This window comes from Ambystoma mexicanum, chromosome 10 (genome assembly GCF_040938575.1).
Source record: "Ambystoma mexicanum isolate Mex_15411 chromosome 10, UKY_AmexF1_1, whole genome shotgun sequence".
Lineage (NCBI taxonomy): Eukaryota > Metazoa > Chordata > Amphibia > Caudata > Ambystomatidae > Ambystoma > Ambystoma mexicanum.
Genome location: NC_090932.1, coordinates 373196614 through 373208777, shown reverse-complemented (window position 1 = coordinate 373208777; position 12164 = coordinate 373196614). Strand labels below are relative to the sequence as shown.

Sequence of the window (12164 nt, the reverse complement as noted above, 5' to 3'; positions counted from 1 at the left end):
TGGTGTTGGTGTAGTCACCTACTTTGATAGGGGCGAGTGTTCAAGGTCAACTAACACCATACTACGCCGGCAGGTCGAGGAAACAAAATGGAACCCACACATCCAGTATAGTTCAGTCAGGAACGATCACATTTCGGCTTCCACCTGTGCAAGAAACAATCTGTGCCTCTAGTAATTATCTAAAACAGTGTTACGTCAGAAGTGAAAGTGTCGTCTCTCAATTTGCAGTGCTGCAAGAGGAGTTTTGCCCTGTTTGGGGTGGGGGGTGGGAGGCCTGGGGAATTCCGCATATAGCAGATACTTATTGACGTCGTTTATTTTAGGCATGGCACCTCAGAATGAAAGATATGCCGGTCGCTGTGGGTGTGCACATATTCACACATAGTTTATCTTCAGTAATCCCAGGAGAAAGGCTCATGATACTATCTTAATGTATAAACAGAGTCACTATACGGACCAGCCTCAAAGATATTGCGCAATCACAGACACACTCTGGTTTGTTTGTGACTTTGTCATTGCGATGGAGCGACATGCTTTGAGAGTACTGTGGCGAGCAAGGGGGGCTAATACCGAACAGCCTCAATAGAACCCCTGTATGCGTGACATTGTGACTCCTGTCTGAACAGGGCCCAGTGAGGAACTTCAGAGTGAGGGCTTTTCCGCGCACCACAGGGTTGAAGGCTGCAGGGCTTCGGGGCAAAGGGAGGAGGGCACGGGCTGCTTTGTGCCGTTGCATTGAGGAGCCCCCGTCTCTTTGGGGAGGGGGTAGTTTTTCATCCTTAAAATCAGCCTATACACAAAAAAACCTTCTGCAACAAGGAGGGGGAGGGAGCGATTCTGTCTAACAAGGGGGGAAAAGTACACTTCAAACAGAGAACTTTCCTCGGCATAATGAGAGACAGCTGAGCTTGGAAGGTCCTGGTGTGCTAAGGTTATACGCAAGGGGGAGAAGGAGGGGGCTGGGGGGGGGGCAGGGCGACCAGCTTTAGGACCCGGAGGGATCCAGCAGGCGGGCAGGCAGGGCTGAGGGGCTTGCGCTGCCAGGAGAGAGGCTGCAGCTCCGGGCTCGCCTGGGATGGAGTGTGTGCAGAAGGCAAGGCGAGCAGAACCGCTATGTGCCATCATTTGAGGAAGCAGGGTTTGAGGGGCAGCTGAGGAGGCGTAGGGGGGCCCGGAGTCAGCCAGGCTTGCACACTCCCCCAAACGTGCAGAGGCGGAAGGAAGGACTCCATTGGACGATAGTGGAAATAGGATATTTTAACGGGAAGTCCTCTCACGCCGGTCAGGGGCTATCGTAAATGGGTGCCAACGCTGCTATCGGGCTAAAGCCCTTGGCCACGTTATGCGGATCTACAGTGTGCCAACTTAGCACCCAGGTGCCTCCGAGCCCCAGACGCGTGCTAGTTTAAGGACTTTCTGGGAACCGTTATTCGAGAAGGGACGCTGCCACCGGGACAGGCGTGCAGAAAGAGCAGTGCCCTTAGCCTTTGCCCGGGGTTAGATGATGCCCGCGGATGCCCTGATAAGGGTACCGGGGTTTCTGCGGGGGCGCAGTCCTCAGTACTGCTGAACTTTCGTGAACATTGTGTTGTTGCAGATGGGGGTCCCCAAGCCATAGCGTAACCTACGCCCCCATCGGACTCTGCCTTTTGCACCACTGTCTCGGGAGATTGGCACCCCTGGCATCCCGCTCTGGGCAGAGGACTGCATCGGCCGGAGCCGGGTCCCCGACGATGGGCTGACAGAACCCGGGTTGCCAGGATGCTGGGGGCGGCCGCGGGGCGCTGGCCGTTGGTGCTGCTCGCCCTGGCATCCCTGGGCGCGGGTGGCCGGCCGTGCCCGGTGCCCCTCCACAACTGCAAATGCGTGGAAGAGCGGGCAAAGCCAGGGCTCAGTTCCCCGCACGCGTCCCGCAAGAGGATCGTCTGCAGCAACGAGGACCTGCTGGAGACCCCGGACTCCAGCCTGATGCCCAACAGGACTGTCACGCTGTGAGTATGCGGAACTTTTACCTTCTTAATGCTTAGTATTTCCCCCAATGTGTCCCCGATCACCTGATGCCTTGTTTAACACCTGACCTTTGACCCCACCCAGACTATGTCCAGTGGAAGAAGTGTACCGAACAAAAGTAGTGGAACTGTGGTCTGGGCCGGGGAGAGGGGAGGTGGCAGCATAGTGCAGCATGTGACACGTGTTGAGGCCGGGGCATTGCAATAGTCTTAGTGACTAGTAACTAAGGCTCCCATTACAACTTTACACTTGCACAGGGACATGAATGGACAAATCCTACACAGAGAATGGGGAATATGTTCATACAAACTAGAGGAATAGTAAACAGAACAAAAAAAATGAAAGTAGTGGAACACCACTCTGACCGTTCCCACTCACTTCGATCGCTCATTCTTTGTTTGAGTTTCAAAAGGCCACTGGTCGAAAATGTGGCATGTGCAAGTACACCCTGTCACCTATCACAGAGTGTCCCGGGATGTGTGTGCGGCCCCTCAGCACAGCGCCTAGAAGAAGAAAAAAATCGTGCTAGACGCTATGTGCATGTGTCATTTATCAGAACGTAGGTGTTTTTTTCGGGTTGTTTGGTTGTTAACCTTGTTTTGTGCCCTCCAAATATTCAGAAGAAGGACACAAGGTAGAGAGAAAGTTCACGTGATTTGCACAGGATCATACGCGTTGTTCAATGGAAGATAACGCGAGTGGAACTCTGGGCTCCTGGGTCCGCAGGCGACAATTTAGCGACAATATCTAAGCTCCTTCTAAGTTCCATGGAAACGACTGTTGATTTTTCATAACTCTATTTTTGTCCCATCTGCCCCTCTGTTTATTCATTTGTGTATTGTGTCATCCCGTTATCTGTCTCGTCTGCCTGTGGTTCTTTCTGACTCGATTCCGTCCATCAGTCACTCGCTGGCGCTCGTCCCTTCTCTGCCCCTTGCAGACACTGGCCTCATTTCCCTCCTTTTACCATCGTCCATGGCATGGTTTCAAACGACACCCCGCAAAGACAGCCTTTTCCATGCCCCCGCAACCACCATCTCGCTCCACTCAAACCTAAAGACAGGATTTCGTCTGTCTACACCAGTGAGATTCTTACATACATAACATAACATACACATGTGTAGGGGAATGCCAGAGTTTCCCGCTTATTGGATTCTCAGCACAGGGAAACCAAAAGCTAGCTGACCACACTCAGCCAATGATTCCCAGTCAGCAGCTAGCGCCAAGAGGCCCACTGATTTTCAGACAGGGCGCCCTGTCACATAAAATAAAGGGAACGCGCGTCGTTGGCTGGGTTTCTCCTGCCCCAGGAGGGAGCCCCAGAGTCTTGCAGCGCGTCCGCCCCTCCCCCAGAGCGCCCCCTGCTGCCACCACTGCATGGCATATCAGCGACAGCTGTCAACACTGCCCCTGCTGGGGATGCACGTGATGTTTGCCTTGGGCAGCGCCCACCTACAGTTGCCAGCTCCCTCCACACCACCATCCTGCTTACCATATTGTGACCAGGGCAGCCTGGTCTACAGGGCAATAGGGTAATGTCCAAAACGCCGACCCGCCGATCCAGTGTTGTCGGCCAGGTTGCCAACTCAGTGCACTGTGCATTTGGCATTGCTGACCAATGTCCCCTGTCAAGTTTATAGTCCAAATGTTCACAATTCCTGCTGATAGCGCCCCTCAGCTACTACTTGAACAGTATGGTATGAAAAGTGGGGAACTGTAGTGCACAACATGTGGGGCACTTTTCTTTTGGTGCTGGGTGAGATTATTGAAATGTCATTTTGAATTTGTTTAGCGCCTCCAGCCACGTGTTAGGGTGTCGAAGCGCTGCGATAGCGGGTATAGTGCCCGAACCGGATTTTGTCCCCGCCTGACTTTGCTAATGAATATATAAATTACCCAGAAATGGGGAGTGACGTGGCCCTCAATATGCTCCTGGACGTTGCGTACTGTTGAAGCACTTTTCATTTTCAATAAAGGAATACCATTGCAAATTGAACACAAACCAGCACACGAGTGCGAACCCCTTTACACATGTAATGTGCTTGGCTCCTGTCTTTCTACGCTTCTCCGCCCATCTTTTGCTGAGATTAATTCGCCAGCAAATCTGCGTTTGCTTATAACTAGCCCTATCCATGAATCCAGAATAAACTGGCATCTTCCTTCACCCTGGCCCTGAATCCCCCCCCCCCCGCCCCCCGTGTTTTGACGCTAGCCACTGGACAGTTTGACTCTGGCTGCGCCCGTTGCATGCTATGACAAGGACAACATTCTGACAACAAACAGCACAGCGGCAACGCTGCACACTGTTTCCATTTGTGGTGGTGGTGCATGGCGCCTCATGGGGGACGTTTTCGAAGTCATGATCTGTACAGACAGTTGTCAACCAGCAGGGACATTGGGGGCAAGTCAGTTTGCACCATGTTTGCTGCTGCTCACGACGTTTTTTTTTTAACCCCTAACGTTGGCTGAGCGAGCAATGATGAAGCGAGTGTTGCACCCTGTTCCATGCCTATGTAGTGAAATAAGGTGCTGAACACCAGGGGCACTCATGGGACAGGGGAGGGGGCACAGGATACTAGTGAGGTGATGGGGTCTGCCACATCTTGATACTACTGCCTTCAGGTGCGCACTGGCCTATATTGGCAATTACATGAGGGATGGTCCGACATGCTGTATGGGCCAGTTCCGCCAGCCATTGTGGGCCAGCTCTGCAGGCCAATATGGGTAAGTTCTGCTGGCCATTGTGGGCTAGCTCTGCAGGCCAATGTGGGTAAGTTCTGCTGGCCATTGTGGGCTAGCTCTGCAGGCCAATGTGAACCAGTTCCACAGGCCATTGTGGACTAGCTCTGCAGGCCATTGTGGGCTAGCTTTGCGGGCCATTGTGGGCTAGCTCTGTAAGACATTGTGGTCTAGCTCTGCAGGCCGATGTGGTCTAGCTCTGCAGGCCGATGTGAGCCGGTTCCGCAGGCCATTTTGGGCTAGATTTGCAGGTAAATATGAGCCAGTTCTGCAGGCCATTGTGGTCTAGCTCTGCAGGTCGATGTGAGCCAGTTCCGCAGGCCATTGTGGGCTAACTCTGCAGGCCAATGTGAGCCAGTTCCGCAGGCCATTGTGGGCTATCTCTGCAGGCCAATGTGATCCAGGTCTGCAGGTCATTGTGGGCTAGCTCTGCAGGCCATTGTGGGCTATCTCTGCAGGCCAATGTGAGCCATTTTTGCTGGCCATTGTGGGCTAGCTCTGCAAGCCAATGTGAGCCAGTTCTGCTGGCCATTTTGGGCTAGTTCTGCAAGCCTTTGTGAGCCAGTTCTGCAGGCCATTGTGGGCTAGCTCTGCAGGCCAACGTCAGCCAGTTCCACCGGCCATTGTGGGCTAGCTCTGCAGGCCAATATGGGCCCGTTTTGCTGCCCATTGTGGGCTAGCTCTTCAGGCCAATATGAGTGAGTTCCGCAGGTCATGGGCTAGCACTGCTGGCCATTGTGGGCTAGCTCTGCAGGCCAATATGAGCCCGTTCTGCAGGTCATTGTGAGCTAGCTCTGCAAGCCAATATGGGTTAGTTTTGCTGGCCATTGTGGGCTAGCTCTGCATGCCAGTGTGAGCAAGTTCTGCAGGCCAATGTGAGCCAGTTCCGCTGGCCATTGTGGGCTAGTTCTGCAGGCCAATGTGGGACAGTTCCACAGGCCATTGTGTGCTAGCTCTGCAGGCCATTGTGGGCACCAATGTGAGCCAGTTATGCAGGTCATTGTGGGCTAGCTCTGCAGGCCAGTGTGAGCGAGCTCTGCTGGCCAATGTGAACGAGTTCCGCAGGTCATTGTGGGCTAGCTCTACAGGCCATTGTGGGCTGGCTCTGCAGGCCAATGTGAGCCGGTTCTGCAGGCCATTGTGGGCTATCTCTGCAGGCCAATGTGGGCCAGTTCCACAAAGCATTGTGGGCCAGCTCTGCAGGCCATTGTGGGCTAGCTCTGCAGGCCAATGTGAGCCAGGCCGGCAGGTCATTGTGGCTAGCTCTACAGGCCATTGTGGGCTAGCTCTGCAGGCCAATGTGAGCCGGTTCTGCAGGCCATTGTGGGCTATCTCTGCAGGCCAATGTGGGCCAGTTCCGCGGGGCATTGTGGGCTAGCTCTGCAGGTCAATATGAGCGAGCTCTGCTGGCCAATGTGAATGAGTTCCGCAGGTCATAGTGGGCTAGCTCTGCAGGTCATTGTGGGCTAGCTCTGCAGGTCATAGTGGGCTGGCTCTGCAGGCCATTGTGGGCTAGCTCTGCAGGCCAATGTGAGCCAGGTCTGCAGGTCATTGCGGGCTAGCTCTGCAGGTCATAGTGAGCTAGCTCTGCAAGCCATTGTGGGCTAGCTCTGCAGGCCAATGTGAGCCAGGTCTGCAGGTCAATTGTGGGCTAGCTCTACAGGCCATTGTGGGCTGGCTCTGCAGGCCAATGTGAGCCGGTTCTGCAGGCCATTGTGGGCTATCTCTGCAGGCCAATGTGGGCCAGTTCCGCGGGGCATTGTGGGCTAGCTCTGCTGGCCACTGTGAGCGAGCTCTGCTGGCCAATGTGAACGAGTTCCGCGGGGCATTGTGGGCTAGCTCTGCAGGTCAATATGAGCGAGCTCTGCTGGCCAATGTGAATGAGTTCCGCAGGTCATAGTGGGCTAGCTCTGCAGGTCATAGTGGGCTAGCTCTGCAGGTCATAGTGGGCTGGCTCTGCAGGCCATTCTGGGCTAGCTCTGCAGGCCAATGTGAGCCAGGTCTGCAGGTCATTGCGGGCTAGCTCTGCAGGTCATAGTGAGCTAGCTCTGCAAGCCATTGTGGGCTAGCTCTGCAGGCCAATGTGAGCCAGGTCTGCAGGTCAATTGTGGGCTAGCTCTACAGGCCATTGTGGGCTGGCTCTGCAGGCCAATGTGAGCCGGTTCTGCAGGCCATTGTGGGCTATCTCTGCAGGCCAATGTGGGCCAGTTCCGCGGGGAATTGTGGGCTAGCTCTGCTGGCCAGTGTGACCGAGCTCTGCTGGCCAATGTGAACGAGTTCCGAAGGTCAAGTGGGCTAGCTCTGCAGGCCATTGTGGGCTAGCTCTGCAGGCCAATGTGAGCCGGTTCTGCAGGCCATTGTGGGCTAGCTCTGCAGGCCAATGTGAGCAGGTTCTGCAGGCCATTGTGGGCTATCTCTGCAGGCCAATGTGGGCCAGTTCTGCAGGTAATTGTGGGCTAGCTCTGCAGGCCACTGTGGGCCAGTTTGGTGCCTTAGTGCACTGCGCAACTGATAGTTTTCCACAATGCTACTGGCCAATGTGTTCCACAATGCGCAGTTTGTCAGGATTAACAGCAGGTCACACTTTACATTACTCCCGCACGCTTGACTCAGACATGCATCCTGCAGCGGTTGCTAAAAGCAGGGCTTTACGCTGGCACAGAAGCTCGGTGATGTAAGTACTTGCCATAGAAATATGTTAAACCCGCAGTCGCAGGTTTGAACCTCGGCCGGGCCATCTCGGGCTTTCAGCCTCCTGAGGTTGATAAATTGAGCCCCGCAACATTGGAGTGCAATGCCTTTCATTGCAGTGCTTAGAAGTAGGAGGAACCGGCATGAACCATTGTATTAAAATAGATTGTTGATTAAATTAGACATTAACAGCACTTACTATCAAAAAGAGTTGGTGCTATTCACTTTGAGAGGCGTGGCATGGAATGAGTGAGAAATGCTGCCATTGTAAGTCATGGCTCTAAGAAGTATCTATCGTGTGTTGTGCGGTACCAGATCAGAAGCGACCGGCGCTATTCTGACACTGAAGGAGTCTGAAGGTTTTTTATATATATATTGCGTTGCAGATTGTCAAAACACTTGAGGTTCACTCCCTTTCTCGTTTTAAACCATTGTCCGAGTTAAATCATAGTTTCGCCTGTAAATGCGGCAGACAAAATCAACTGGTCATTATTTGGCTAAAACCACGAACTAACACACATTGCATTGCTGGGTGCAATAGTCACTGCTGCCTTCTATGTTGCTATGATGACTTGACTTTTATAATACTTATTTCAAAAATGACTTTTTGGCTATGACTTGGTGCTTAAGTGCCACCTATAAAGCCAAAACTATTGCCCTGGGTCGGATTATAGGCAGCAGTTAGATGGGATGTGAGGAATGACACACAGTCTGTGGCTGGTGTTTGGTTTAATCCAACCATTTACTGCCCACGGCCATGCTGATACCTGGAACCAGCTCCACCCACTGCTCAACCTTCCCTGACCAACATACCCCCTCTCTTTCAGCTACTTCTATTGTGCAGTAAAATCAAACTATGGGCTTTTATGGGCTGCCATTGTCATTTCTAGGCAGTCTTGGTAATGTCTTAATGGCAGCTGTAAACGAAACCCGTGTGTAATAAAGCTTACTAACCAAGTGTGCCTTCAGACAATTGATTCTTAAAACACACGTGTCCTTGCATTTTTTTTATTGAATTGAATTTCTGTTAAAAACAAGCATTGGGAAAGCCAACAGCTGTGTCTCTTATATGCACTAAATAGGTATTTACAAGCTAAAACCATCACATGTCTGGAACGGTTACCAGACATTTGGTCGAAAAAATTGGTCGACCAGACAAATGGTCGAACCAATTTGGTCGAAAACCAAATGGTCGAATTTTTTTATTTTTTTATTTTCACCCCTTTTTTTAATTTTTTTTGGGGGGTCCCCCCCCTCTTTTTTTCTCTAAAAAACCCTTTTTTTAAAAAACGAAAACCCGAAAAATAAATATATAAATAAAAAAAAAAATTCGACCATTTGGTTTTCGACCAAATTGCGTCGACCAAATGTCATTCGACCAGTTTTCAGTCGACCAAATGACTGGACACCGTCTGGAACCATTTGCCGGTTGTTGCCATCTTTTGGCTAGCTAGTATAATTGTGGCGGTGCCCAGTAAATGGCTTTCCCATGTCTATACAAGAGCCAAAGCTGTTGGCTTTTGCCAATGATTTCTGTTCCTAATGTTTTTCATTTAGGGGTCTTGCCTTTGTTCTTCTCTGCTTCCTCCATCTTTTGTCTTTGTTTCCCTTTCCCATGGATAACCCTAACCCGCCAACCCTCAACTTTAAATGTACTCACGTTTACCTTTCCATACAACACGCTTCAATCTGTTATTTCACCACAATGGGCCTCATTCCGAGATTGGAGGTAGCCATGGCGCTATTTGCGCCATCGCTGCTTGCAATACCGGGTCCGGCACCAGTCTTGTTCAATGGGGATTTACCGGTGCATTCCGACCGTGGAGGGACCGGTAAATCCCCATTGAACAAACCATTCCCCATTCCCATTTGAGCCCCCATAGGGCTCAATGGGAATGGGGAGGGCGCTAATAACGGGCTCGCGACTAGCAAGCTCGTTATTAGCGCCCTGGTCCCTTAGCGGGACCCGTAAGGAACGTATGGTCAGACCACACGTTCCTTACGGTTCCCGCTAAGGGACCTCGGAATTGGGGGGTAAGTTATTACCGGCACCGGTCTCCTTACCAGTGCCGGTAATCCCTTACCGCCCAACTCATAATGACCCCCATTGTCTCGGGAGGATAGTTCAGGGGCAATGCGCTCGTTTTGGAAGCAAAACGACGTGGAGCAACACAGGTCCGATCCCTGGGTCCGCGCTTAGAAACCTCTGGGTATTCGGTGCGTTAAAATAACCAATTACAAAGGTACTTTTTAAATTCACTTCACCATAGTGGTATTACCGCTGTGATAAAAACATAAGGCCTGAGGGCAAACTGAACTGTGATTACAGCACAGAACTCCGTAGATTATAGGCCAGTTTATGGAGGCTAAAATGGACTTGTTCAAGAATAATACCCTGTTGGGTAGATAGAGAAAGCTATCATGCAGTACATGAGATAAATGCCCCATGGCACTTCTTTCTTGCTGCCACAAACACAACAGCACTCGTTCACACAGGCACTCGTTCAAGCAGTATTTTTTTTTTGTTGTTATGTTGCTTTCTTTAACACAAGGCGCTGTTACAGGAATAGCTTGTTTTTAATTGCGTATTTTATAACGTGCTTAAATACCCTGAGGTTTCTAAGCGCGGACCCGGGGATCGACTCTGTGTTTCTTCGTGTCGTCTTGCAAGCACGTTGCCGCTGAGCTATCCTCCTGCGACAAATTAAGACCCTCTGTCCCCATTCCCGTCGCGAGAGCTTTTTATATTTAAAAACACTTGCCGGTTTTGGGGAAATAGAGGGTGACTTCTTATATCTTTACAATCTACAAACTATTTAACGTAACTTTTATAAACAAACATTGTAATCGTTGTAACCATATCTCTGGCCTCCCGCGAGGACCCCCAACCTTTCAGGGAACATCCCTATGCATTAACTCCACAGGATGTTTCCACAGATAGATGTCAAGGCATGTCAAAGCAAAGGCATCTTTATTTTTTCATGCTTACATTTACAGGTAACGCAGCACAGTTTATATCAAGGATCAGTGCTGCCATTGCCATTGGAAAGTATTTATTATTTACTGTGTGATTCCACCAGTGGCAGCTGGGGAGGGTTGTGGGGGGTGGGGCATGGGGGGTTCTTGTAGTCCTACGTCTATGTTTGTAGCCGTCCAGGATTTTTTATTTTGAATATCTGGTCACCCTAAGTATACCTGTTGCATCACCTGAACTCTCGCGGTGTCCCCTTACTGTTAATAAATGCATCCGCTTGTTAAATGGAAGGTCTGTTTTGCCAACGTAGTGTCCAGGCAACATGGACGCTGCCCGTCACACTATGCCCATACCTCCCTTTTCTTCACACTACGTACGAAAACATTTGCTTTTGCAATGGTGCTAGACCTCTTCATGTCTTCTTACCTTTCATGCCTGGCTATGACAACTCCCTGTTCGAAGGTTTCTTTTTGTTTATTTTATTTGTATTTAATCAATAAAAGTTTTTTACAAAGTCTTTTGCCTTTTTTAATAAACAGCTGTATAGAGAGTACTTAGGACACCACTTTCGACTGTCGTTTTCTTTCAGAAATCATTTGAGCAATCATAATACTGATCCATATCCGTTAGACTTTTGCTGGGTTGGCTTGTTTCAATGCAATATCCAAGAGTTTAGCTGCGGCCCTCAACCATCTAGCTGAGTCACCAGCAATTGGCCGACACCAACCCGTTTCTTCACTTAATACTGATGGCTGGGATAATAGTGGTGCCAAGTACGCCTCTCTTTCTTTAGACATTTCTGGACAGGACGTCAGAAGGTGTCTCACTGTTTCAGGCTGATCTGGGTTTTCACATAAACAACATGCAGATGTTGAAGGTTGTGATCTAATGGCCAAAATTTATCTTGTGTGTAAGGTATTTAACCGAGCTCTCATGAATGTTCTTCTCAATTCTTTCTCAGGAAACTTTTCACAATATCTCAGTGGTGTTTTTGGTTTAGTGTGGCCAGGCGGGAGATCTTTGAGTAATTTGTAAGACAGGATGTTTTCATTGGTCAAAATCCAATCTTGCTGCTCCATTCTTTCTTTCACTCTGCCTGGATTTGAAATTAAGAGTTCTTCTGTAGAGGCTATCACTTCCAGTTTGTCTTTTAATTTCTTTACCCAGTCATTTAGAGGTTTGCACCCGTCTCTTTGTATTTCTTCTGCTACAACCTGGAAAATAGGGAGGGAGTCCGGTAAAATAATTTTTCTAAAAAGTTGCAGCGCACCTTGCTCGACTATTGATGCAAGAGACATAAGACCTAGGTCCCGTCGAATCGGGCTGACTTAGGAATACCCAGCACCGTCTTCCACACAAAACCTTCCAGCTTTAACCACAGATCTTGAGGAAGGGTTAGGTTTGCACTCATTCCATATAATGGTGCTGGAACTATTTTGGACTTGTAGAATTGTAGAGTTGGTGTCCACGAAAACTTTCCAAATTTGTATCCACAGCTTTTAGTTGCGCTGTCAGATTTCTTGTTTTATCCCACAGGGTCTTCGTGATGGTGTTTTCTTTCAGGGAATTGTCGATCCAAACCCCAAGATATTTCTATTCTTTCACCACTTCCAGTTTGGTGTTTTCCAGGAACCAAGCCGGCGAGCTTTTGCGGTCGACTGTCGATTTTGTGAAGAGAAGGATTTTTGTTTTCTGAGTGTTAATTTCCAAGTTGTCACTCGGAGGTTTCCGGAATGCACACTTCTGTGTC

At 50.0% G+C, this 12164-nt stretch overlaps 1 protein-coding gene across 1 annotated transcript in view; it reads left to right on the top strand.

Moving 5' to 3' along the window:
- The first annotated feature begins 1021 nt into the window (after positions 1-1021).
- The window catches only part of ADGRA2 (adhesion G protein-coupled receptor A2), a 574510-nt gene continuing 563367 nt past the window's right edge, over positions 1022-12164 (top strand). Inside the window, exon 1 of the mRNA XM_069617958.1 lies at positions 1022-1991. Within this exon, the coding sequence (XP_069474059.1) occupies positions 1762-1991 (230 nt within the window). The 5' untranslated portion in view covers positions 1022-1761. The remainder of the gene's footprint in view (positions 1992-12164) is intronic.